This window comes from Athene cunicularia (assembly GCF_003259725.1).
Source record: "Athene cunicularia isolate RWA chromosome 3 unlocalized genomic scaffold, athCun1 chr3_part1, whole genome shotgun sequence".
Lineage (NCBI taxonomy): Eukaryota > Metazoa > Chordata > Aves > Strigiformes > Strigidae > Athene > Athene cunicularia.
This window is the reverse complement of record NW_020799097.1, coordinates 90,485,650-90,512,047: the sequence shown is the minus strand read 5'-3', so window position 1 is coordinate 90,512,047 and position 26,398 is coordinate 90,485,650. Positions and strand designations below refer to the sequence as shown.

At 45.7% G+C, this 26,398-nt stretch overlaps 1 protein-coding gene across 1 annotated transcript in view; it reads left to right on the top strand.

The window, feature by feature from the left end:
* Positions 1–114: 114 nt before the first annotated feature.
* XPO5 (exportin 5) overlaps positions 115–26,398 on the top strand; it is a gene marked incomplete at its 5' end in the record, with an annotated part of 30,293 nt that continues 4,009 nt past the window's right edge. The window contains 27 exons of the mRNA XM_026844788.1: positions 115–236; positions 886–958; positions 1,543–1,680; positions 1,983–2,165; positions 3,759–3,800; positions 4,654–4,680; positions 4,972–5,157; positions 5,826–5,902; positions 6,331–6,430; positions 7,879–7,962; positions 8,373–8,498; positions 8,746–8,836; positions 10,268–10,392; positions 11,115–11,234; positions 12,197–12,352; positions 12,771–12,812; positions 13,409–13,516; positions 14,818–15,017; positions 15,614–15,713; positions 16,608–16,789; positions 21,672–21,772; positions 22,840–22,936; positions 23,451–23,587; positions 24,201–24,298; positions 24,795–24,841; positions 25,048–25,142; positions 26,006–26,068. Of these exons, the coding sequence (XP_026700589.1) occupies positions 115–236; positions 886–958; positions 1,543–1,680; positions 1,983–2,165; positions 3,759–3,800; positions 4,654–4,680; positions 4,972–5,157; positions 5,826–5,902; positions 6,331–6,430; positions 7,879–7,962; positions 8,373–8,498; positions 8,746–8,836; positions 10,268–10,392; positions 11,115–11,234; positions 12,197–12,352; positions 12,771–12,812; positions 13,409–13,516; positions 14,818–15,017; positions 15,614–15,713; positions 16,608–16,789; positions 21,672–21,772; positions 22,840–22,936; positions 23,451–23,587; positions 24,201–24,298; positions 24,795–24,841; positions 25,048–25,142; positions 26,006–26,068 (2,920 nt within the window). The remainder of the gene's footprint in view (positions 237–885; positions 959–1,542; positions 1,681–1,982; positions 2,166–3,758; positions 3,801–4,653; positions 4,681–4,971; positions 5,158–5,825; positions 5,903–6,330; positions 6,431–7,878; positions 7,963–8,372; positions 8,499–8,745; positions 8,837–10,267; positions 10,393–11,114; positions 11,235–12,196; positions 12,353–12,770; positions 12,813–13,408; positions 13,517–14,817; positions 15,018–15,613; positions 15,714–16,607; positions 16,790–21,671; positions 21,773–22,839; positions 22,937–23,450; positions 23,588–24,200; positions 24,299–24,794; positions 24,842–25,047; positions 25,143–26,005; positions 26,069–26,398) is intronic.

Genomic DNA, 26,398 nt, shown 5'->3' with positions numbered 1-26,398 from the left:
CCCGCCCCCGGTGTGCTCCCCGAGGGGTTGGGGCTGCCCCCTCCTTCCCCCCCAGTTACCGGCCGATTCGTGCTCGCTCCTGTGTTTTAAGTGCGTGTGCGTGTCCTTCCCTAGTTCTGCGAGGAGTTCAAGGAGAAGTGTCCTATCTGCGTGCCCTGCGGGCTGAAGCTGGCGGAGAAGACACAGACAGCCATCGTCCGGCACTTCGGCATGCAGATCCTGGAGCATGTGGTCAAGTAAGGCGGCTCATCCCTCCCCCCTGCGCCGAGGAAGGGTGCCGGCCCGCTGCCACGCAGCCACTGGCGTGGGCTCCATTCCCGTTCTGGCACCTCCAGCTTCAGGGTGGTGCTTTCAGGGCACAGAGAGCCTGTTCTGCATCAGAGGACAATTGCTGTCCTGCTCTGTTTCTTCCCTCCCCTGTAAAAGAAGGCAAGGAGAAAATGGCTCTCAGGCAGGTTGGGAAAGTTAATTCACTAAGCTCTAAGACACATTGACATCACAAGTTGTAAATGAGCACACAGGGTTATCAGTAGGTCTTTGCAGCGTTCTCTGTCATTAGCCTCATGCTAACAAAGAGGCTTTGTATTAGTTCATCTCTGAGATTCCTGTCTCTGCTGCTTCTACAGACCTGATGCTTTGTGCTTTTGCTGCTGCTTCTCATGTCTATTGACCTCAGTAGTGCACACCCACTTGCCGGCAGCAGTTTTAACTCAGCCTTTTCATTAAGGGATTGGGCACTGGCAGAGTCAGTGAGCTTTAGTGTGTCTCTCTAGTTGAGGTAAAGAAGTGATGGTTCATTGAGAATCAAGTCAGAGGTCTTTATAAATGTTTTGACTTTGTGTCCTTTTTGTTTCTTGCTTTCTTTAAAAAAACCCTCTTGAACAGGTTCCGCTGGAACAATATGCCTCGTCTAGAAAAAGTTTATCTAAAGAACAATGTCATGGGCCTCATATCCAGTGTAAGTACCCTCTACCCCAAATTGTTGTCTGGAACATGATTCTCACTTGGAGATAGAAAGTGGGAGCAAAAGAAAAAAGACTCCAGTTAATTAGAACAGAGAACCTGAATTCAATTCTGCATTTCATTACCTCCTTGATGTGCATCCCTGGTTGTTCCAGTGCTTTTCTCTGTCTTGTAGTCAGGTCTATAACCATGTCACCTCACATGGCAGAAAGCTGTAATGCTTGTATAACATATATAAGGTGTTCAGGAGAAAGTTCAGTAAATATGGATGTTCTTATCCATTGCAAGAATACTATGGTCATTATCTCGATTGTGTTTGCTATTGTGATTGCTCTTGTGACCAAGTGACCTTCTATGGAAGAAAATCCTTTGGGTTCCCAGAGCTCACTGGCTGGGGTGATTGGGAGGGCATGAGTGTCATACAAGGTAGCTAAGATGAAGAGCTGCCCAATGTTGTGTTTTCTTTTACTGGTTTTATTTTGTGTGGTTTAGAATATTTGCAACCACTGTGCTTCCCAAGTCAGAATTACAAATGTCTGACATTTGCTGTTATATATAACTGACGTTCTTCTGTGACAGGGAACTCAAAGTATTTTGGAGGAGGAAAGTCACATTAAGGATGTTTTGTCTCGAATTGTGGTGGAGATGATCAAGCGTGAATGGCCTCAGCACTGGCCTGATATGCTGAAGGAGCTGGATACCCTCTCCAAGCAAGGGGTACGAAATGCACCTGTCTGTTCTCTTCTGCTTGCTTGTAGTATGGGTTTCAGTCTTCCATCATCCTGAGGAAAGCCTGACTCACTCATGGTCAGGTGAGAGAGGCTGATGATGGACTCTCCCTGTAAGATTAAGTTATTCTAGATGATTTTAGCAGAGAGGACCATCCTCCTGCCTTGTTTTCCCAAGGTGTGACTTGTATCTTCATCATGCCCACTTTCTCTGTATATCTCTGAGCTAGCCTCTAGAGATTTTAATGTTTGAACTGTGCTGATGGAGCGTATTTCATTTTGGGACATCAGGAAACTCAAACGGAACTGGTGATGTTCATACTCCTCCGTCTGGCAGAGGATGTGGTGACTTTTCAAACTCTGCCTACCCAGCGGCGACGAGATATCCAGCAAACTCTCACCCAGAACATGGAGAAGATCTTCTGCTTCCTACTAACTACCCTGCAGCAGAACGTCAACAAGTATAGACGCATGGTAAGAGTCTCATTTCCTTGGGTTCAGTCAGTGCTGGAGGCATTTAGGAATTGGGATACATCTCGCAAGTTGTTGGGGAAGCAAGCGCAGAACTGTCTGAAATCCTTTGCTGTCGCTGTGAGGTAGGGATCTGCTGTGGCCTGGGAAGCCAGTGCTGACCAGAGAGCCTGAACACACAAAAGCTGGCAGGGTTAGTGTTGATAGTTTGGATTTGCTAGTGTAAATGGCTTGAGTGGGTGTGTGCCACATGTACTGTTGGAATGCTCCGCTGCCACTAAGAGCGTATGGCTTAGCAAAACAGAGGTGTGGCTGTGGCAGAAACAGGTAGATTTGGTTTAACCCCAGCTGGCAACTAAGCACCACTCAGCAGCTTGCTTACTCCCTTTGCCTTCCCCCCAAGCCTCCCCACTCCCTGGTGAGGTGGGGGAGAGAATCAATAGAGTAAATCTGAGAAAACATGGGTTGAGATAAAGACAGTTTAATAGGTAAAGCCAAAGCTTTGTGCACAAGCAGAGCAAAACAAGGAATTAATTCACCATTTCCCATCAGCAGGCAGGTGTTCAGCTGTCTCCAGGAAAGCAGGGCTCCATCACACCTAACCTTACTTGGGAAGACAAACACCGTCACTCTGAATGTGCCCCCCCATCCTTCTTCCCCCATATTTATATGCTGAGCATGATGTCCTATGATATGGAATATGCCTGGGGTCAGCCATCCCAGCTTCTTGTGCACCCACAGCCTACTCACTGGTGGGGTGCTGTGAGGAGAAGAAAAGGCCTTGACGCTGTGTCAGCACTGCTCAGCAATAACAGAAACATCTCTGCATTATCAACACTGTTCCCAGCAGAAATCCAAAACACAGCCACATACTAGTTACTGTGAAGAAAATTAACTGTATTCCAGCCAAAACCAGCATGGGTGGTTTATCTAACTGTGGTAAAGAGATGCTCTCCTGGGCTTGCATCTGCTCTCCTTTGCTGCAGTGGTGTCTTTGTGGTGATGCACAAAAATGCATGAGTTTTTGATGTCTCAGCATTGCATCTGGGCCTCCCTGGTCCTTTTTTTCCTGAGAGCTCAGGTCAGGAAGCCCTATTTTTTTGTCAAGTTGTGGTGAGGAGTGCTCTTCCTTTTTGTGTAAAGAGACTTCTCCCCTGACTTCTTACCTGGAATCAGAGATGTGCAGGTTGGTCAAGATGGATGGTGAAGGCAAGTGTCTACCCCACGCTGTTCCTGTGAGAAGGAAGTGGATTTGAGAATGAAGTACAATTGAGAAACCAGTCTAGAAAGAAGTTGCTTAGGTGTATCTCTTGTTCATCTTTTCTGTGAATTAAAATCCAGAGTTTCACTAAACATGAAAACTGGGAGGCAGCAACAAACCCTCTCCTACCTGTCCTCTGTTCATTTTCCTGATGCAGTGGACAGGTGAAGAAAGCCACCTGTAGAACAGTGTGCAGTTCATGGTGGTGGGTGGGAGACCCTGGTGCGTTTTGTAGTCTGGTTGAAATGCATTTCCAGGTAAGGTTTGAATTGCAATGCTTGAGGCTCTGAAGTATGGCTGCTTCTGCTAACGGTGGAATCTTTCTGATTGGCAAGGTTGGAGCACCCCAGGAACAAGAAGCCCTCACCACTCCACAGGTTAGCAGATCTTTGGGATGTTTGTGCACAGGGTAAATTCTGAGGGTTGGGTGTTCATTTACCTGTCTGCACACTGAGACTTGGGGACATGATGGACAGTTCCCCAAGACCATCAGAATCTGCAGTGCTTATAAGTGTGCAGTTCTGGTATGATGGCTCAGTTGTTAAATGTGTGGGACACAACCAGATTAACTTAAAATCGCTGCACACTCATGGACAGAGTTTCCAAACCAAAACCTTGCGGCAGAAAGAAATGGTTGTGGTGTCTTTGCATGTGAAAACCAAATCAAACCTGAGTGTTTAAGAGACTTGTTTGTATTAGTCAAAAAGACAGTGCAAGCAGTGCATTGCTGCTGTTAAGTGTTTGGAACTGGGAGTCAGGCTGTAAGCTCTTGCCCCAGTGCTCTCTCCATCTGCCTTTCTGACCATGGACAAATCACTTACCCTTTTCAGACATCAATCTCAGGACATAAAAACTGCCAGCATCTTTCTGAGTCTGGCTTTTGGATGTAAGATACTCTAAAAGGTCAAATGTTTATTCCCTGGAAGCTTCCAGGAAGCAGTGAAATGCCTTTCCTTCTTATCCCCTGTCTCCCTGGTGCCTGCTGACTGGAGTGTCATCTTTTGGATGAGAAGGAAATGGCGGCTTAACTTGCAATTCAGAGTCCTTGTTGTCTTACCTGCCAGGGGGCTGCGGAGGTGGCTGTGATGGCTGCAGCAATGTCCTGAGCAGGAGGCTGTGTCGCAGCCTCTTTGGCTAGGGAGCTGTTCTGTGAATCTGCTTCTGGCTGCGTGGCTGGGTGAAAGTGTGTGCTGTAGCTGCTCACTTACCATCTCTTATTTTCTTTTTCAGAAGACTGATCTGGCTCAGGAGCCAAAGGTGAGTGGAGCTATGCACGAGTTAGTGCATTAGTCATTCTTAAAGTGAAGTTTGCTTAGAACTAGGCTTTTCCCAGGCTTTGGAGTCTGTTACCTGCAGTTCTCATTTACAGATGGATTTGTTCACTCATAATACAAACTGGAGAAGAGAGAAGTGAGGGGTGGCAGCAGAAGGGTCCAGGTCTCTCACTATCTCAGGGTGGTTCCTGGTACTGTTCTTCCAGGGAGTGGATGGCTTTAGATGAGAATTCATGTTTGTGACTCTGACCTCCTGCCTCCTCTCTGTTCACAGGCCCAGGCAAACTGCCGCGTGGGGATAGCAGCACTCAACACCTTGGCTGGCTATATTGACTGGGTGGCCCTGAGCCACATCACAGCAGACAACTGCAAGCTCTTGGAGATGTTGTGTCTGCTCCTAAATGAGCCTGAGCTCCAAATAGGAGCAGCAGAGTGTCTCCTGATTGCTGTCAGCAGGAAGGTCAGTTCTTCCTCCTCAGCTCCTCTCTCCCCTTTCTGTTCTTTCTATTCTATGTAATTCTTCAGATTGATCAATTATGTCTTTGCCCTTTTATTTAAGAAACACAATTCAAATTTGGCTGCTTATGTTAATGATATTTGACATGAATGTCATGCCAGCATAATACATACAGCAACTGTTGGAAAGTTCTCCAACTCTATGCTCGCCTCTCCTTGCAGTTTTAAAGTTGGAGATCGCTGTTGACATTTTTTTCCCCCACGTTCTATAACTGTGAAGTGGGAAATATTGTCACCACCTGTGTCATCTGGCAGCTCAGAGAAATGGCAGCAGGATCTACACAGGTGATTTGACCCATACATTCACAAGCATCTTAGTTTTGAGGCTGAGTGTTTATCAGCTGCCTTCAAGTAACTAGCCAGTCTGCAGTGAAGAAGAGTTTATGTCTCAGAATCAGTTTTTCAGTTTAAAATTCCTGCGGTGTGATTGCTTGGGGAAATTTCTTGAGAACAGGAATACCTTAGATTTTTTGGCAAGTTTTTACTGAAATCATTTGTGGACTGTAAGCCCCTCCCAAGATGGAAGGACAGCTGGACTTCTCCTAATTTCACTTGCAGATGCAAATAAATAGTTATGTTCTAATTAAGGCATTTGGTGTATTTTACACGTAGGGTAAGCTGGAGGATCGGAAGCCTCTGATGGTCTTGTTTGGAGACGTTGCCATGCACTACATTCTCTCTGCTGCCCAGTGAGTACCATTCTGCCGCAGTAATTTCACAGAAAACTGCAGATGTGATTTGCAAAAGATACTGCTGCTTAAGTACAGGAAGCTGGGACTGGTTTAGGAGGGAACAAACCCACCATTCCTTTTGCAAAACCTGAAAAACTGCAAGTTTTTCCAAATCCCATAATTGAAGGACAAAGTGGTGTAAACACCACAGCTTCCCCAGCTTTCTCTTTTACCCTGAAACTGATCAGGAGGGAATCTATCAGAGGCAATTTCTGAGGTTTTAGATGCCAATAAAGCAGTACTTCTTGATAATAGCAAAGGAAATCCCACTGCAGTAAAATCAAATTGTTCTAGTTCTCTTTTTATTTACAAGATAGATAGCAGTGTGCCTGTTACCTACAGTGTGAGTAACTGATCCTGGTTTTCCCTCCTCCCATCTTTCCCAGGACAGCAGATGGAGAAGGCCTGGTGGAGAAGCACTATGTTTTCTTGAAAAGACTGTGCCAAGTTTTGTGCGCGTTGGGCAGCCAGCTATGTGCTTTGCTAGTAAGTCTCTACTAATACCATCATCAACCCTGGCAAGGCTAGTTTTTAGGGCTAGGGGTTAGGCAACCCTGATCTAAGGTAGGACCAGGTTCTCCCTGCACATTTGGTAGCCACAGGGTTCTCTCCATGCATTTAGAAAAGGCAGAAATGGCTCTGCTTGCAAGTGGGATAGCTGTCAAGTCATAGGAATGTAGAGTGGAGGGAGCCTGACTGATTCCAGGCTTCTGCTTTCATCAGGAATCATCTATAACCTCTCAAATGCTGAAGCTTAACTGAGAATTGGTCAGGTTTCTTGCTGTCTACTGCCACAGCAAAACTACTCCAAGAAACTACTCTTGTGTTGGAAGTCTTTCAAATTTCCCTCTTAAAAGTAACTCCAGAAGTATACCTGTTTGTTCTTCTACCAAGATTCTCTCAAGCTGAAGGAAGAAACAGGTTTTGTTTCTGCTGTCCATCTTCCCGATGCTTTGTGTCAATGCTGAGATGAAGACGCACACTGATACTTTGCATGCTGTGCTGAATTCCCACTCCCTCCGTTCAGCATAGTGCTCTACATTAAAGAAGGCAGACTTGTTGAAAGATGCTTTTGTGAGGTGACTGAGGCAGCCAGCCAGCCTGCCTGTGCAAGTGGCAGCAAAGTAAATTCTCACAGGGAGGAAAAGGAGAAAAAAAAACACAAAAAACCTTGAGAATTTAGCCCTAAAAAAATGGACAGCAATCAAAGGGTGTGTTAGTACTTTAGTACTTTCAGTGACTTCACTTGCTGTTAAGCAGTGGGAGCTGTTAGTCTGTAATGAAGTAATGAGATGGAGATTTGAGTCCTCTCATCCAGATTCACTCTAGAGAGGCAGAACTGAGGTGTACAGCTCCAGAAGAGGGATCTTGAGGGCATCAGGTCATATTACGGTTAGTGAGGAGAAGCAAAACCTTGAATTTATGGCTCCAGGCAGAACTTATTTTCCTGACAGACTTCCCAGAATGCTATTGGTGAGAGATGTCCGTATGTTAAATGCAGGAAACTTTTGGAGGAATGGGAGTGAAATGATCTGGGTGTATTTGCTTGTGAAATTCTGCAATTGCAAATTGTTCCACTTCAGTACTGGTGGGTGGGCTTGACCCAATAGAGTAAAATTGTGACTTATAGCAGCAGCAGCAGTTGTGAATTTGGTTTTAACGGAACTCCAGTATCTGAGAAGTCACCCTTTTCTTGTGAATGAGGATGGTGCTGTCCTCAGCATCTCCAGGCAGTTCAGCAGAACTTGCTACTCCTCAGGCTATGCAAAACAATCACAGAAAAAAATCACAGTTGTTCAGTGTTTTTGTCTCTTTTCCTTCGCAGTCTATGACCTTCCATCTAGTGCTCCTGCTTTACCCAGAGACATACCACTTGTGAGCACGGTGTGACACACAGCTAATATTTTTTCTGAGATTGTTTGTCTTCCTAATAGGTCTCAGATTCTGATGTGGAAACGCCAGCCAACTTTGGAAAATACCTTGACTCATTTTTAGCCTTCACGACCCATCCCAGCCAGGTATGTAAAGGGCTGAAAGTCTCATGTATATCTATGTAGAAATGTGTGAATGCATAGTTGAGCTAACCTGCAGAAGATTGCGAACTTCAGCTGCCACATATTGTTCTCTGGGCTCTCCATTTCAGCTGTAGACCTGGAAGGCTGTGTGGTTTCTCCTCCATTCCCACACTACTAGGAACAGCACCTGACACAGAGGTGCTGAGTAGAAAGCGCAGAATTTGCAGTCAGCAGTAGTATTTATTTACTTAGAGACTTTCGGTGTTCTGGAAGTTGGGTTTTGCCTGCAAGATGCCTTGGCCTCAACTGAATAGTCAGTGTAATTAGCTATTGCCTTCTGATAGCAGCACAATGTTAGCAGTGGAGATTCCAGCACTGACATCCTGCTCTTTTCCCCTCTCTTCTCCCCCCAGTTTCTGCGATCTTCCACCCAGATCACATGGGGAGCCCTCTTCCGGCACGAAGTTCTGTCTCGAGATCCCCTGTTGCTGGCCATGATTCCCAAGTATCTCCGTGCCTCTATGACCAACCTAGTGAAGGTACGTGGGAACTGCGGCCAGATAGGTGTGAGAAGGTGCCTCAGTGAACGTGGCCTGTGAATCATGGGAGAGGAACTACATTTTTACTGTGTCTGCCAGAAGCATGATCTTCAGATTGCTGAGCAAACGACTCTGTCTCAACATTTTCCTGCCTGCTCCTTGCCTTCCATCTTCATCTTCTTGAAGCTGGTGTTAGCTGTGATGAGTGACTTCTCTTCCTTCCTGACTTTGTCTGCTCTGTCTCCAGGTGGGCTTTCCCTCTAAAACAGACAGCCCCAGTTGTGAATACTCCCGCTTTGATTTTGACAGCGATGAGGACTTCAATGCCTTCTTCAACTGTAAGTTGCCATCACCCCGTGTGGATGCCGTTGTCAGTGCTTTTTCTTTCAGTTGCTGCCTGAGCTTGGAGCCACATGGTAGTGTGTTGGCTCAGCAGCTTCCACTCGTGTCTCTTTCAGCCTGGATCTTGGAGATAAATTAATTTAGGATTTTCTTGTAACAGCTCAGGCGTTTCATTTTACTTACTTATTGCTACTATTTTGCTTGCTGGCCAGGTAGGTGGCCTAGTAGCATTTGCTACCTAGTGTCAAAGAAAATGTGCCTTTTGGTCACCTAGAGGAGGAAATGAAACAGCCTGGAGTCCTGCTTGGGTTAGAGGAGGAAGGCAGCTCACTATAGACTTTAAATGTTATTCCAGAAAGAAAATCTGTCTTGACCCTGCTAAGAAGCTTCTGGTGTGATACCACCAGCTAGAGTTGAGCGATTAAAATAGGCAAATTTATTAATGATCTTAAGCCAACAAACATGAAACCCTGGATATTATTTTTTTTTCCTTTTTGTATTTTACTTCCTAAAATCAAGGTTGGTTCTCACTAGCTGGTATAGTTTAGTACTCACTTGGCTGGGAGGATATACTTAATAAATTACTTAAATTCTTAACTTTTTACATTTATGTTTGAAGATTTCAAGTGTTACATTTTTTTTATTGTTTATTAGATAGTTTACTTTTAACTTACTGTAATAAATCTATTTGAGGGGAAACCAGAAAGTAACTAAATGTACAAAGCCAGAATCCGAAATAGTTTTAGGGAGTTAAATTATACTGCAGGTATTACATATATAAGAAAATAAAACTGATTTGAAACACAAAATAAAATTACTTGATAAAACAACTTCTTTAAACAATGTGAGTTGCATCTGTAGTCAGCAGAGCTGATTCTTTTGTGTGGTCAGGTACTGGAATATTCTGGAATAAATGAAATTCCTGTTCTGTACTTCGCTTTTAATGTCTCTGAAATTGAAGACAAGACCTCTCTGGATTTTTTGAGTTCACATTAGTTTGCCAGCCTAGAATCTGAACTGGGTTAAGTCAAATAATTTAGAAAAAGTGTGTTTAACTGAAAAAGGTGGTAGTTAATCTAATGCTGGTTTTCTATCTCAGTCCTTTGTAAGCAGCAAACACAGAAGAATTTTTAAAATGAAAAATAGAGGCTTAATTATAGTAAATCTAGGTTTAGCACATATTTTCATCATTCGTATTGCATTTTAATTGCACTTCTTTTTATGTTAATCCATAATTTTTTAGTCTAAGTCACTTCAAAAATTGCTCATGCTGTTACACCTAGTTTACTCATTATATATCTGAGCTTACTACACAGCTATTGCCAGAGCAACAATCCATAATATTCTGCAGAGCTGCAGGTGAGCTTAGGGGAAGGGAGCATTTTACAGCATCAGCTGGTTGCATGGTGTCTGATTTTTCACTGCAGCTTTCCGAGCCCAGCAAGGAGAGGTGATGAGGATGGCTTGTCGTCTGGACCCTCGAACTGGCTTCCAGATGGCTGGTGAATGGCTGAAGTACCAGCTCACAGCTCCTGTTGATACTGGACCCATGAAAAAAAAAAAAAAAAAAAGGATACGGGATTTGTTTTCTAATTTGACCAAGAAACTTCTTCGCCTTTTTTTTAAAGTGGGAGCCAAGCCTCAACACTAGGTTTTCAGGCTTTTAAGGTTAAAAGCAAAATGAAATCAATCCCACTGCTCCCCAAATTTAACCCTTTGCAGTCTACCTATGGAATAGCTAATCTAGAGCCCCTGGTTTCTCCTTTCCCTCCCCCAAATCTCTAGGCAAAGCAGGTGCAGTTGTTGCACTGATACAACTTTACAACTGTTTGGGCCTCCTTATCTCCATAACATAGTGGTTATTTTTGTCCAGGGAAGTTCTGCCTGTCTAGCAAACCCCTCTGTCAGTCACCTTCCTTTCCTCCTGTGAAGGAAGGCCACTTGGTGCTCTGCAAAGTCACACCAAGGACAGTCTTGCCTACAGTGCTGAGTCTGCGCATGTGGTCCATTTTCTTTTCGCTTCTGTGATTTGCTGGTGTTGCTCCCTATAGTATCTCAAAGGTCAGACTTACATCTCAGGAGCCTTCACTGGAATGAGGCCAGTCACACAGGAGTACCTTAATTGCTCCTGGTGCATCCCCACCAGGCATCTATGGAGAGAGCTGTATGACCAAAATATTTGTGAATGCGAAGATGCTGCAGCGTGGGAGCTTCTCAGCCTGCTGTTGTGAGTGCAGCAAGGAGCATGGTGAGAGCTCCAGTGTTGTCTTCCTTTCAGCTAAGACAGGCGAAGGTCTCTGCTCCATCTTCTCTCCATCCTTTGTGCAGTGGGATGCCATGACCTTCTTCTCAGAGAGCGTCATCAGCCAGATGTTTCGAACCCTGGATAAAGACGTATGTGTATTAGATGGTCTTGCCTGCTCTCCTGGCTTGTTCTGGGTTGACATGAGTGGGTTTTTTCAGCTATGTTGTCCTTGAAAAGTTTTTGTAGTGACCAGTTACCTCCATGCAAAGACCCAGTTTGTTTGATGAGTGACTCTCACAAGGAGGAGTGACCCTTCTTTAGATGGGACCAAACTCATTCTAGCTTACTAGCAAGCACTCTTGCTTCTGGACACTGCCATGAGAGGTCACAGGAGAGCATACAGGTGGTGTACTTTGACATAGTGCCTTCCTAGAGGAGAGAAAGACTGATTAAGCAGAAATTTCCCAAGTTTATTCTTTTTAATAATTTCCTGATTTTATTTTTTTAAAAAAATTATTTTTTTAACTTTTAACTATATGAGAGAAACTCATGCTCAGGAAATAGGAGACAAGAAGCAATTTCTGTCTGCTTTTTGTTCAACAGCAGGTGAATCAGTAGGAAAGCATTTTTTTCTCAGTCTAATGTGGACTGAGTTGATTTTTTTCATTAGATTAGTCCGCTCATGCAGTTTAGTTCATCATTCTAATCACAGTAAAATGATTACAGGGTTAATATAGCTGGTTAAGTGTAGTATCTATTGGACAGAGTCAAGAGGAGAATTGGGAGCTAAACAGAGGACATATGCCTTTCCTGGAGGTGCAAGCAGTAGTATGGGGACTTGAGATGGTAGGGCAGTCTTGAGATGTCAGTGACAACGCTGCTGTCCTTTTTCCATCAGCAAGTGCACATAGCACGCAGTTAAACTGAGGTTTCTACTGCTTTCCTTTCTGCTTTGAGAACAGCTGTATTCAGCTGAGAGGCTGGCCTGATATGATAGCAGCAGCTCAGTGGCCTAGCTGTAGGAGTTGTAGGATGCGTGCTACAGGCTTGAAGTACTGAGTGTTGCTTCCTTCTTTTCTTTCTTCCTTCTTCCCCTTTGCTTCCTTTGTAGGAAATCCCAGTGAATGATGGCATAGATCTGCTGCAGCTTGTCCTTAATTTTGAAACAAAGGATCCTCTCATCCTGTCCTGTGTGCTCACCAATGTCTCTGCTCTCTTCCCATTTGTCACTTACCGACCAGAATACCTACCACAAGTACTTTCCAAGGTAGGTACTTGCAGACCATGCTAAAATTAGGTAGGCTTCTTGTGGTGCAAGGCCCTCGTACTAAACTGCAAGAGTTAATCCTCTTGGTGTTACTGTCGGGGAAGAACTGTCTGTCATGGTAAAGATGGGAAAAACTGAGTCTGAGTCTTGTTCAAGAAGAAACAATGTCAAATAGCACAAATTTTTGCAGATTCTAGCCTTAAACCTTAACATTAAGCATATGCTCTGGCCAGTAAACATGGTGTTTTATTTGAAGGCCTCACTGTGCTGATGATTCATCTTTGAATTTAGAGGTTCTTCACTGACTATAATGAAATTGCATTAATCTTACCATCTATTCCTTGACCTCAAAATACACGAGTGCTAGATATTAATAAATGATGTGAGTTTTTGGATTTTTTCCTTCCTTTTCTCACAGCTCTTTGCTTCAGTTACCTTTGAAGTTATAGAAGAAAGTAAGGTATGTCTGAATTACTATCTACTAATGAGCTTTAATAGTTGGATCAAATCATATTCTGTTTGAGAGCATGCTGAGTCTGAAGACTCTGCTGTACTAGGCTTCTCAAGTGTAGTTGTGCTCCTGGAAAGGGCTAGGAAGTCTAGATATAACTGATCTCTTCTTGGTTGATAGAGCCTAATAACCTTTGGCTCACAAAATTAGAAGGCCACAGGCGTAGTCTAAGGCCAGTGCACTTAGTCCCTCGGTCTATGCTGGCCTTCCTGAGAGTGAAACCCCTTTATTAGCTGTGGGTATTTTTCAGTAGTTGGTATATGTGGCTCTGAAGGATGGCTGTAAAGCTGCTAGCTACCTAGGGAGTGCTTGGAGTCCTGAAGTAGTAAGATCCATGGCATCCTCGCTCTTGGAGTACAGCTTGTTAGAACATGGGCTTCTTGAGTCAGCTGCTGCTCCAGAGGAATGAACTTTGTTGCATGATTGTTTGGGGTGGGGGGTGTGGAAATGCTTTTTTGATCTGTACTGAAAAGTGCAGAAAACTGTATGTTTGTCTCTTGAAGATACCCTGCATTTGTCTGAACTTTTGTTTTGTTGCATTGAAGTTTGTTGTGTCTGTCCAGGCTCCTAGAACTCGAGCAGTGAAGAATGTGAGAAGGCATGCATGCTCCTCAATCATAAAGATGTGTCGGGATTACCCTCAGCTTGTCCTGGTATGTAAATTCATCTTGATCATGAAGAGTCTTGCCTCGATTTCATCTGGATTTTATGGGATCTTCAGCTTCCTAGGCCACAGCCTCTGTTTTTCTTGCAAGAAGCATTACTGCTGCACAAATGGCACAGTGTTTTATTCCGTGCACCTCTTTTTCTTCCCCCTCGCCGCACCTGAGTAATTTTGTGCCTGAAGAGTTCAGTTGTAAAGTGATGAGTTAAATGCAAAAGAGATGTTGAGAATATGAGCAGCACTAGATCTGGTTTATGGGAATGTGCTGAATTCCCATTTTGTCACTTGTGGTGGTCTCGGTTGATTCCTTAGCTGAAGATGCTAGCAATGACTAATCTCCAGAGTGTCTTCTGTTACTTAACAGAATGTAGAAACAAGAAGAGAGTATTTGCTTTCTGGATTAGCTTGAGGAGACTAGAAAAAAACATTTAAAATCCAGGAGCTAGTGTTTTGTTTGGTTTTGCTGAACTAAACAGCCTTCATGCAACATGTGTAGCTCTGAACTCCTTTCTTTAGCAGTGTTTGTGTGGAGTGGCGCTAGGATTATGGAAGCACCATAGGACATTGCTAGTTTAAATGAAGACATATTTTGAGGATGCTAATTAAGGTAATTTAGAGGTTCCAGTCTGCATTCTGCGATAGCTGCTAAGAACTAGTGTGTTTGTCCCACTCTACTGGTCCTTGAACTACAGCTTCCTCTTTCCTGTGGCCAGCCAAGCATCCTCACTGGAAGAGCCACAGGCCCAGAGCAGCCCTAAAATATGTTCAGATGACTTTGCTGAAGGGGGTGATTGCTGATGCTTATACAAAGTTACAGGAAGACATGGTTGCAACTACAGTGAGTAGGGAAGAAACTCGACTGTTCTTCTGGAGATAGTGATAACCAATATGCATTGTTATGAGCCTAGTTGTGAGCAAAGAGATGGAGGAATCTGAACTCTGGCACTTGAGAGCCAAAGGAGCAAGATACTTTCTGTGTGCAAATAAAAGCACCAGAACTATTTTGAGATATGACACTGCTTTAAGGGATATGACTACCTACAAGAGGGAGATTTCCTCTGCTTGCTTCAGTCATTCTTTAGACTAAACTAAACTGGATGCAGGATGATGATAGAGGGATAGGGAAGAAAAGGTTATTTTAGACTGAAGAGGTGGCTGTGTAGAGAAAAGGTAACTTACACATGCTCCTACATCTGTTGTACATAGTATAGTACACCTGTCTCTGCCTACCCCAGTGGCCCTCCTCCACACCATATGTGTGACACTCTTCCACTTGGATGTGTTTTCTAGCCAAACTTTGAGATGTTGTACAACCACGTGAAGCAGCTGCTCTCCAATGAGCTACTTCTGACACAGATGGAGAAGTGTGCTCTTATGGAGGCCCTCGTCCTCATCAGCAACCAGTTCAAGGACTATGAGCGGCAGAAGGTTTTCCTGGAGGAGCTCATGGCTCCTGTTGCTGGCTTGTGGCTCTCCCCAGAGATGCAGAGGTATGGATCATTTCTCTGAGCTTTGAGTTGGAGATGTTGCAGAGATAATATTGTGCCCAATAAGAGAACGTGCAACCCAAGTGAGTGGGGTGCCTCATGACCACCATTGTGTTAATAGCTCTCCTGCAGTTCAGAAACTGCTAAATAAGTCTAAGTGCTGTTTGTTGAAAATTGCTAGGTAAGAGTTGTTTAAGGTGATAGAGGAACACCTCACACTCAAAGCATTTGCAGAACATGAGAAATAAAAGATGTCTTTGCTCATCTCCAGGAGAAGTTAGGAAGATGAGCTCTCCTTACTAAAGCTCAGGTGTCCTGCAGCCCTGGGCAGCTGGGCATGCACAAGAGTTTTCCCAGCAGGACTATCTTCATAAGAGATTCAAAGGCTGTAGGCCCCCATGGCCCACAAGAACTGGAGATGTTTGGAGAGTGCACACACCTCTGGTACTTTTTATCATCTTCCCATGTCCAGTGTGGAGCACTAGCTAGTCTCCCTAGCCTGCTGTGTATTTGTTAAGAACTTTATTGCTAGTGCAAAGCTATGCTCAAACTCGCTGGTACAAACAGTAATTCCTGCTGCTGTCTTTTGCTGCTGCCAGAGTCCTCTCGGATCCTGAAGCCTTTATCTCCTATGTGGGTGCAGACAACAAAATTGCCGATCCAGTCTTGGAAGATCCTAGTGGCCTGAACCGCTCTAGAGTGAGTATCGTTACCAGGAGAGGTGTAATCCTTACCGAGGTGGAACTTGCCTCCTTCCATCCCCCATTTCTGTTGTTGTCACACACAAGATCTCTCCTGATCGTTTACTACTTTAGGATGCGCATCAGTAGGTTTTTCAGATTGCAGAATAACAGGCCAGCTTTTGCCTCTTTATGATGCAGTAATGAGCATATAGGCCATGCAAAACCAGATTATTCAGCAGAACAAAGCACGCTATTCCCTACTCTGTGCAGCAGAGTTTGGTTTTGGAGCAGCAATTGGTTTACCTAATTTTTGGAAATAGGATGCAGTGAATTGTGCTTGTTGAGCCAGGCAGTATGGAAAGCATCATGCTGAGGATGCAGCATGGAATATAATTAAAATTCAACCAAGGAGAACCATATTGTTTGAGTTGGTGAAATGTCTTCACTTCTTGGACAGACTGCAAGTGGAGTGGCTATATTTAGGTCTGTAGAAGACACTGAAATGCAGTCCACAGAGCTGGATGCAGTTTGATCACTGTGTCATCACAGATCTCTACATCTGTCCCAGCACATGAAGGAGATGAGAAACTGATGATGTAGACCCTTCCTTTCAGAGGGCAACCTGCCTGGTTACTTGCATACTCATGAGACCATATGCATTGATGCTTTGTCTAATTGCAAGTTCCTAGGCTGTCCTGCCATGGCCAAGGGTTGCTGAAGGTGATGGAACGTAGCATGATCGTTGACTACATTTTCTTGGCAGCAAACCCACCAGAGTTTTTTCCTGTCACCAGATTAGGCTCACTAGAGTGTTCCCTTTGAGATGGGATGATGATAGGTTTCTCTGAAAACCTATTTACTCAGGTTGTACTCTGGCTAAGCAACACTGTCTCTACGTCTCTTGCTGCAGATAAGCTTTTGCGTGTACACCATTCTGGGAGTTGTGAAGCGAGCCCGTTGGCCTGCTGCTACCGAAGAGGCGAAAGCTGGAGGATTCTTGGTGGGATACATGCCCAGTGGAAGTCCAATCTACCGTAATCCCTGCACTGAGCAGGTCCTGAAGCTTTTTGACAATTTACTTGCTCTTATAAGGTGGGTCAAGTTGACTTGAAATCATTTATGTTGACTTAAGAATCTCTGAAAGCCAAACTGTGATAAATAGGTGGAATGCTCAGAGCATGTTCTCCCAGTGAAGCGAGCGGGAACACAGGCTGGTGCAGGTGCCCAAGTACTGTTCCTGACTGTTCACAGTGGGGAATGGCACTGGGGAAACCGGAGCCTTCTGAATGTTCATTGGCCTGGCCTACAAGAGTCCATCAAAGCCAATGGGAGCTTGGGCTGGGGTTGCCTCCCCCACCTCCACTGCTATAAATCTGCCACTCAGTTAATCATTTCTCAACTAACATCTCTGCTCTGCCCTCAGCCCCTACAAGGCCGCCTCTCCAGTCACCACCAGGGCAGTCCCAGCTCTCATCGCACCCTGTTTGCGTTGTTCTCTCTTCAGTGTTAAATTAAGCTGGTTTTGCTGAACATGCACACCAGCCTCCTGAAGCACTGTCTGCTATTGAAATCAGTGGATGCATACTCTCAGGCTGTTGCTACCTTGCAGTGCCTCTGCACATCACTGGTGTTGTGTACATCTGTGACAGCCAGAGGAGGGAGCAAGAGAAGGTGGAAAAGGGGAATCCTGAATAACACAGTTCCCAGAATTATAAAGGAAGAATCTCTCTCAGGGTAACTGATGACACTGGGATTTTGCCAGGCTAATGGGGCCTTTTTGTGAGATAATGCTACATGTTATGTACTTGAAGATTTGAGGCTCTGTCCTTGACAGGAGCTTGTTGGGAAAGAGCATTTTCAGATCCACTTAGATTTTCCAGCTCCCAGGTCTGTCAGGGAAGGGGCCCTATTACTCAAGCTCTGTCTAGTCAGGTATGTTTGGCAGTCACTGAGCTCAGGACTGTGCTGCTTCCAGTGAGAAGCAGCATGCTGGACTGGTAGGATGAGCACATGCTGTCTTGGCCCACTCTAGCTATGCTTCTCATCGCAGAGCTCCATGTCACGCAGCAGGCAGCATTTTGACCAGTGATCAGGGTTGAACCTATCTTGTTACAGCTGCGGCATTTTACTTCAAGTGGTTTTGCCTTTTATCCTGGAAGGTTGAAGATCCTGTCGATGAGCTTTTGGGAGAGGTTGGGTAGAGTTGCCCAAGTAGAGGTAGCCTCATGCCATTTCTCCCAAAGCCTGGAACATGCCCCATATTGTGGAAGACCAGCTAAACCAGTGCTGAAGGTCTGAACAAGTGCAACAGATGGACCTATTTGCTTGTGTGTTTGCTGTTCTTGCATTATTAAAAACACTTGGGATCTCCGTTACAACAAGCTTAGGAAACTGTTGTCAAACTCTACCTGTAAAGAAGCAGAAATTCTGTGCCTGCTTGTTTACCACTTCCAGGAGAACACATGGGCTATGTTCTATTGCTAATGCTTCCCCATCTGCATAAAGAAAGAGGCTCCCTGGCTGTTTTTTGAGATAATGCATCTGTGTTGTTTAAGCATCTCCCCTGCAGACCAAAATCTTTTCTGAGCACATGGTAGTAACATACATGGAGCAGCCTGTACTTCACTTGGAGGTATCCAGGCTTTTCTTAAGGCTGGATGCTCCAACAAGAACCAATGAATGATGTATTAAGCGTGGTAGATCCTACACCTCATTCCTTTCCTGGCTGCTGCTGGATGTAGAGGCCTTTGTGTAACATCTGCAAGCTCATAGTCCTTCAGTGCAAATGGTGATGATAATTATGTCTTTCTGAAGAAATTGGAGCTTGTGCTGTGGATCTTCTGATGTGTTTTTTTGCTGGCTTTGACTGTCTTTTCTATGTACTGCTTCCTCAGGCCCCCTTTAATACAGATTGTACAAGAGAATATGGAGTCTGTAGCAGGCTGTCAGCAGACAGGAAGTACAGGGGTATGAGGAAGGCTGACTGGCAGGAAAGCTGCCTGTGTTGAGGATGCCTTCGGGAACATAGATGCATTACTGCTTGGGGATGAGTGCTTCTCTTAGCTCTGTGCTATTAGGCAGCTTTCTGTGGGGATAAGCAAGGCTCGGTGTGGCTCATGTGCTTACGCAGGAAGTGGATGTGGAAGTCCTCACAGATTGTGTTAGTTACTGTGTGAGCAGATTTGCAAGTAGCAGCAGCATGGGTCCTACTGAGCAGCTGGGTTGAGCACCAAGTCAGGCATCAGTATGCAAAAAAGGGTGATTTGCTGGCTGAGCAGTTGAGTGTGCTGCTCTGGATATTGTGTGACGTTTGTCTGCTGTGTTTGCAGACAGAAGCAGTGAGAGTTGTTAAGCCATTGGGTCTTTGCCAGGGTAAGCAGCTTGAAGGTAGGTCATGGATGAGACCAAAGAGCCGAGAGGAACAAGAGGGAGTCCAGGTAACAAGGAAGACAAAGCTAGTTTTGGGTGGCAGCTTTTTATGCCTACCCATATTTGTCTCCGTCTTGGTAGCTATATTTACCAAATTATTTTGAGGTTGCTTTGTTAATCACTGCTTGCAGCTTTTTGAGTGATGATTCTCCTGTCCTCCACGGTACCTTATTTCAGTTGCTTTCTAGCTTCTGGCTTAAATTGTTCTCTCCTTAATTTAAACCCAAATCATGAGCTCCAGCCATCTTTATCTAAAGGCGCATTTTTTGAGTCAGTCGCTGCATGAACCGATTGGCACAGCACCTTTATTGTGCTGGGATTTGTTCGTGTTTTGTTACAGATGGACTGGTCAGGGTCAGCAAATGCTTTGCACGGACAAAGGCTTTTTTAGAACTCGATGAGATCCTAATGTTACCAAGGCATTAATGCTAGTGAAAGAATTGTTTGATAGAGATGGATGCTGTAGGCATTTCTGTTGTAGATGCTCCAGCTTTGGATAAAGATTCTTCAAGCACTGAGTGTCCTAAAGGACTCATCTTCTGGCCTTCAAGCCCATCTCTAGGCATCAGGCACTTCTTGCAGCAGAGCTGTGACCATCCCTGAAAATCCCCCAAGTCCTGCCATATCCTTTGCTTGTCTTTTCTAAAGCATAAATGTCTCTTGAATTTTGTTTTTCCAAGTTCTTCTGTGTGTGGAATGCCCAGGAGTGCTGCTCACTGCTGACAGTCTCAGCTGGAACAAGCCTAGGGGCTACATCTTCTTGTATGAGGGCTGTTGGATGCTTTTTTAACTCCTGTGGGAGATCAGCCATTTTCTCTCTGTTACCACTGGGACCTTGCTAAAGTATTAATTGAGGGAGATTGGCCTGTGAGTAAACATCTGCCCTCCCAACTGTTAAACTTGAGAAGATGGCTTCAAGGACTCTGAAACAACTAAGGACCGTGGCCACAGCTTCGGGATATGACTGACTGGCCCATCTTGCTGGAGTTAGAGCAGTGGGATTTCAAGGTTCACCACCACAATTCCACAGTCCTTGGGTTTGCCCCACTGCCCTTCTGCCCAGCATGAGGCAAAGCCAACATTGGCATGGAGCAGGCAGGAGACATATCATATAAGAGGAGGTGATTTTAGCAGATAGGTTTTAGGATAGCCTCAAGCAGAAATGCACAGGTTTTTGAGTCAATGAAACAATAATATCCAAACTCTGTGGAGGCTGGACTGCTCCCTGGCCCCACCTGGAAAAGTAAAACCAGCTTGTGCCCCCTTGAGGCCTGTTGCATGGTGTTAGATCCAGCCCAGAATGAGAGTATGAGTCGTTAAGAAGTCATTTCTGTAGCTCTTTCTTACGAAACTTACATACTTGCCTTCCTCACGTGCAAGTGAGCAGGGAAGTATTTAACACTTGCAGAGAGAAATGGGGTAGTTGCTGTTTCAGAGCTAACTCAGGCTCTCTGCAAACTCAGGCAGACGTCACTGCATCGGGGTTGCCAGGATTGTGAATGTAGATCTTCAAAAAAAAAAAAAGAAAAAAAAAAAAGTAAAAAATCATTGAGACATGAGTGAAAGCTGAGACTCTGGAGAACATATTGAGGTCTGTCTGCGCTCCCTTCCCCCAGCCATTCCCATATACCCCCCTGCTTTGGGAAACGCTGCTCTAGGGGGAGATACTGAGTTGCCCTTGATCACCTCTAGCAGCAGGTACAATGGCATTGCAGTTTTGGAGGAGGCTGCAGGATTTGTGCTGAGTGCAGCTGGCGACACCCAGAGTGGAGGTCTGAGGTCTCAAAGGAGAGAGGTAGGTGAGAGAGACACCCCCTGCCGAGTCCAGCTCTGAGTGTCAGTACCCTGGCTAAGAGGGGACCCATTTTGGCCTGGATGGCAAGAACCAGCCACCCGTGGCTGAATTGGTATCCCTTGCTGAAAGCTGACCGTGGCCGCCTCCTGATGATGCGGAATTGTGCCCCCTGGACAACACATCCAACTGGGAACATGTGTCTGCCATGAGTAACATCTGATCGGACTGATGTTCTCCCCAGAGTCCCTCCAATGCCACCTGCCATTCTGGGGACTGTGACCCATCCCTGGGGGGCAGTGTGTGTATTTTGGAGCTGAAACAGCCCCTCCCTCTGCAGGGGCCTTAGGTGCAGAAGATCTTTTGAGATTATAGAATCTGTGTCTTGTCGGTTTTTAAAATACATTCTCTGATCCCTTTGGCCAAGCTAATAAGCTGTTGCCAGCATCAACCGGAGAATTGCTGGGAGTTTTTACTGCCAGTGCTTGCAAGGGGTGGGGTGAACCGAAATAGGTGGAAGGGGCAGCCAGGAGATTCAGGACATGAGGTGGAGTCACTCCATGTCTCTGTCGGGTCAGCCTCCCCAATATTTTTGCAGGTGGGGAAGGGGGATCCCATGCACACGTGCTTGGTCTCACCTTCCTCATCATCTGCCTCAGAGGAGCTGTTCACAAGCTGAAGGAGAGGATCCCACTGTCAAGGGCAAAAGGGGTTGATCCACATGAGTATAAACCGAGTGCTTTTCTGTTTCAGGACTCACAACAATCTCTACATGCCAGAGATGGTGGCTAGGCTGGGGGAAACATTTGCAAAGGCCTTGGACATGCTGGAGGTGGAGAAGAACGCCATCCTAGGTAAGGGGCTTCTCTCTGGGAGGAATGTGTGGGCAGATTCTCAGAGGTATTGGAGGTAGTGGTCCGTCAGTAGTGGTGGAAGTGAAGAAGGGCTGGTGAACTTGCTGGAATGAAGAAGTTACATAACTTGTCAGTCTCAGACAAATTGGTTTCTTCTGCATGAAATGAAGGGTACCCTACCAAACTGCTTATCTCAGCTGGGTGGTGGTCTCTGCAACATGGCATTTCAGGCTGGAGAGACTGTGGGTGCTGCAGTTGTCTGCCTTTGAGCAGAATTAGTGCTCAGCAGGATCCCTGAGTGCTGGTGCAGAGATCTGTCCTGGAGAGTAAGAGCCAAGTCCTGCAGTGTGGCCCTGTCATTTGTTTCCAGATGGTGCATTAGAAACAGGCTTTTGGAACTGTCTTGAAACAGATTTGAGGTTGTGAACACAAGCCTTCCCAGCCAAGCAGAAGTGGGTGGCCTTGTGGATAAAGTGTGGGCCATGTCTCTGGAAATTGGGGTTTAATTTAAGGTTCTGGTAGACTGAAATATTTTAGAGAAGTTGCTTTGTCTTTCTTATCTCCACTTCCTATCTGTAAAATGAGGAAATGCTTCCTTTACCTGTTTTCTGTGACCTATAAACTCTGCCTGTGATCCAAAGCAGCAGGGCCTTGATCTCTGGTCTAAACTTTTTAATATCAGAATTCAGCAGTAGCTTGTGTCCCAATAGAGACAAATCCCTTCAGAAACTATAAGGGATGGGCTATTAGAGGAGCCGCACAACTGTCACCTTTGCTTCTGACTGCGTTCTGATAGCTCTAGTAAGGGTTTTTTTTGAGAAATAAGGGGGCTATAACAATCATAGTGGGAACACCTCTGCCCCAGGTACAACCAACCTGAACTTGGCTGAACTCTGAGGGGAGGAACTTATGCCCCAGGGTGCCTGCACCTCTTCCCACTTGGCTGCATGTTGATCTTGCCATGTGCTTCCCCTGCTGCCGTCAAGGTGGCTGGGACCAGCCCAGCATGTTCTGAAGGTGCACTGTGCTCTCTTATTTATGTAGCTAAAGCTTACTCTTGCCCACAGGTCTCCCTCAGCCTCTGCTGGAGCTTTATGACTCTCCTGTTTACAAAACAGTCTTAGAGAGGATGCAGGGCTTCTTTTGTACCCTCTACGACAACTGGTAAGAACACCAGATATGCCCCACACAACCCAACATGGCACGGCTGGAGCAGTAGGCTATTGCTGGGTGCTAATTCCTTCTCGAGTTAGACTTTTCATGTCGGCTGTATCCTGTAATATCCAAGTAGGAGCAGCAGTGGTGAACTATACTTGGTGGTTGTAACCTACCACGTCCACGTGGAACACAGTTGCTGGAAAAAGTACTTCAAAATGTGAATCTGCTTTTAGTTCTTTGACAGTTAGGTGGTCAGATTAGAGCACTTACCTGATATCCTGACCTAGTTTGTCTCTTTGCCACTATCAGCACTTGAAAGTGCATTTTATTGCTTAAATGTTTAATTCACTGTCCCTCTCTGGGTATCCCACAAAAAAGATACTTTGCTAAAGTTCCTCTACAGTATTTAAGAACATGGCAGCTATATAATATCAGGATGATAGTACTTGTAGCCTTTGTAGGCCAGAGGCATGGTATCTGTTATCTAGCATAGTTGCAACTAACTTGGTTTTTGTTGAAGCTTCCACATCCTAGGCAATGCAGGCCCCTCCATGCAACAGGATTTCTACACCGTTGAGGGTCTCGCCACCCAGCTCCTCAGCACAGCTTTCATCAACCTCAACAACATTCCTGATTACAGACTGCGTCCCATGCTCCGTATCCTTCCATCATTGTCTCAGGGCCAGCTAGGGAGGCTTTGAACACATACATTGAAAACCTGCATCGTTTTCAGTAGGGTCAAGCCAAAAAGTGTTTGAGGGGTAAACAAACAGGGATACACCTGGTATGGCTGAGGTGTGAGCTTAAGAGGGCACGAGCAAATACAGCAGTGCTGGGGTCAGAGAGAGTAAATGCAAAGGATTTGTGTGGTGCTGGAAGCACCATGAGAGGTGGGTAATATCTTCTGGGGTGGGGTGGGCTTGGATACTGTAGAAGCTTGGCAGCAAGGTGTCCGACTAGACTTTGTGCTTGTGTGGGAGACTGTCTGGGGTTCTCAACCGACTTTACAGGGCTGGACGTTCAGTCTCACAGCTAGGAAGTGGGTGCTAAGCACCCTCAGCTTTATCAACTGAACTATCAGGGGAGGGGGCTGAATACCTGATGCGCTTGCTGTATAGAGATGCCTCTTGTTAATTCAGGGCTATGAGATGGGCTTTGAGGTATCTGTTGCTTGGGCTCCCAGTGGAATGGGCTGATTTGGGCAGTGTGCTGCAGTCCCCCCAGCAGCTGGCCATATGTGCTGGATCTCTTCCTTAACTGGGCTGTGCAGGTGTGTTTGTGAAGCCCTTGGTACTCTCCTGTCCTTCAGAACACTATGAAACCCTTGTCTGCCCCATGCTGGGACCACTCTTTACCTATCTGCACATGGTAAGAAAACCACTTGCTTGATGCCTGTTCCCTGGCAGCCCAGACTCCCTGTAGCAGGTGGCAGCAACGTGTGAGAACATCTGTCCCTCCAAAGCCAGCAGAGACCAGGGCAGAGCCTTAACGCTTAATGATTTTGATGCTGTTTAGGGGGGGCTTCTGAGACACATTGAACCCTGGCTGTTGCACAGCAGCCCTTGCTGTGAATTCAAACCTGTGGATACTAGCTCCTCAGCCTTCAGCCATGAGAATTTTTGTGGGGTATTTTTTGCCTGTGTCCTTTGATTTTCTTGACAGCTCACTCAGTGTCCCACAGCCAGCACAACCGCAGCATCTTCAGCACAGTCGGTAGCAGTTCTTGACCCATTTAAAACGGGGCTTGGCATGAGAGCTGTGTTTAAAGCTCTTGTGTTTCCATCAGCAGCTACCACTTGGGCCTCTTCACACTGTGTCCAGTGTGGCTCCTTAGGTATTGAATCTTCCCTTTTGTCTTGAACAGAGGTTGTCTCAGAAATGGCAGGTGATCAACCAGCGAAGCATGCTCTGGTAAGCTGCTGCCCCTTCATGTGATGGGGGAGTGGGGAGTGGGATGGAGCTTTGGTCTTTTTTGTGGCCCTTTGCCCAGGGAACAGCCCTGACAGCAGAATACTGGAAAACATTGTTTACCCTGACGGTGACCCATTCCCCTTGGTTGGGCAGAGGGGAGACTTGAAGACATTGGCTCCCTTCACACTAAAACCTGTTCTCCTCAGTGAGGATGATGCTGCAGATGACAACCCTGAGTCTCAGGAGATGCTTGAGGAACAGCTGGTCAGGCTGCTGACCCGAGAAGTCATGGATCTCATCAGTAAGTGAAATGAAGCTAGGTCCCCTGCGATATTTGGGAAGTTTGCCCTGGAGAGGACAACAGGAATTTCTAATGTGCAGTAAAACAACTGTAATGGCCAGTAGTATTTAACGTAATCCTTAAAAGCCAGGTGTGAGACAGTTACCCCTGCCAGAGTCCTAGCTAAAGCCTAGTATGAGGTCAATTAAAAACCTTCAGAAGAGAGTTTCTTGAGTTTCTTCCTTTTATTTTATTAACATTTAGGGCTCCATGTTTTTGTGCTGTCTCTGTAGTCCAGTCTTCCTTTGGGTGCTCCCTTTTGGCACCCTGGAGCCCAATACAGGACACTGATTTGTGAACAACCTGAGTGTAGAGCAGTGTTGTTGCTGGAAGTTGCCATGTCTCTAGCCAGACACGAGGGAAGAGTCCCTCCCCCGGTGCAATCTCCCTCCTTTGTGTTCCCTTTCTCCAACGTGTTTTTGTCAGCGTGGCTCTGAGCAGAGAGACTGGGAAAATTGACTCAGCATAGAGATTACAGATCCTCAACCTTCTATCTCCTTTTTTTGATTGGTCTTGTTGCCTTAAGATGGTGTTCTTCAGGTTATAGGCTTCAAACATTTTTGCACATTACTGGTTCTCAGTAGTTAAAAGCAGCCGCGGTGCAGCAGGTTCCACTGGGAGGATGCTGTGGGTGGGGTGTTTCAGCCTTCCAGGTAGTGCAGTATTTGGCTTTATACTGAGCCTTCAGATTCTTCAGATACTGTGCAAGAGCTGGGGGAGCTTAAAGCTGCTGTGAACCCATCAGAGTCTGTGGGATAGCATCTGCATGCTCTGAAGTAACACCTTCCCTTTTCTGCTCCTCTGACCTGCAACTGTTTTTGCAGCTGTTTGCTGTGTTTCTAAGAAAGGTGTTGAGCATAACACTACTGCTGCTGTAGATGGAGATGGTGAGTAAATGCCAACCTTTGTCTTTCCTTCCCTTTGTGTATACAAGCATTTTTCCATTTCCTCATGCATTTCTTGAGGGAGAGGCTGGCCTGTGGCTGGAAGTTCTGTGTGAGGAGGGGTATAGGTTTGGTAAGCTCTGTCCTGCCCATTGTGTGTGGGGACCACAGAAAAGCCCTGTCTAGCCTAAGAACAAATGTGCTGTAGGGTTCACAGGTAGCATGTTGGAGCAGCTGGTTCTCACCATACCGAGAAAAGGGGGATGTGTACAGTCTTCCCCAGAGCTGGAGGTAGCGAGTTGGGTGCCCTTCCTGCCCCACAGAGGGTGGGTG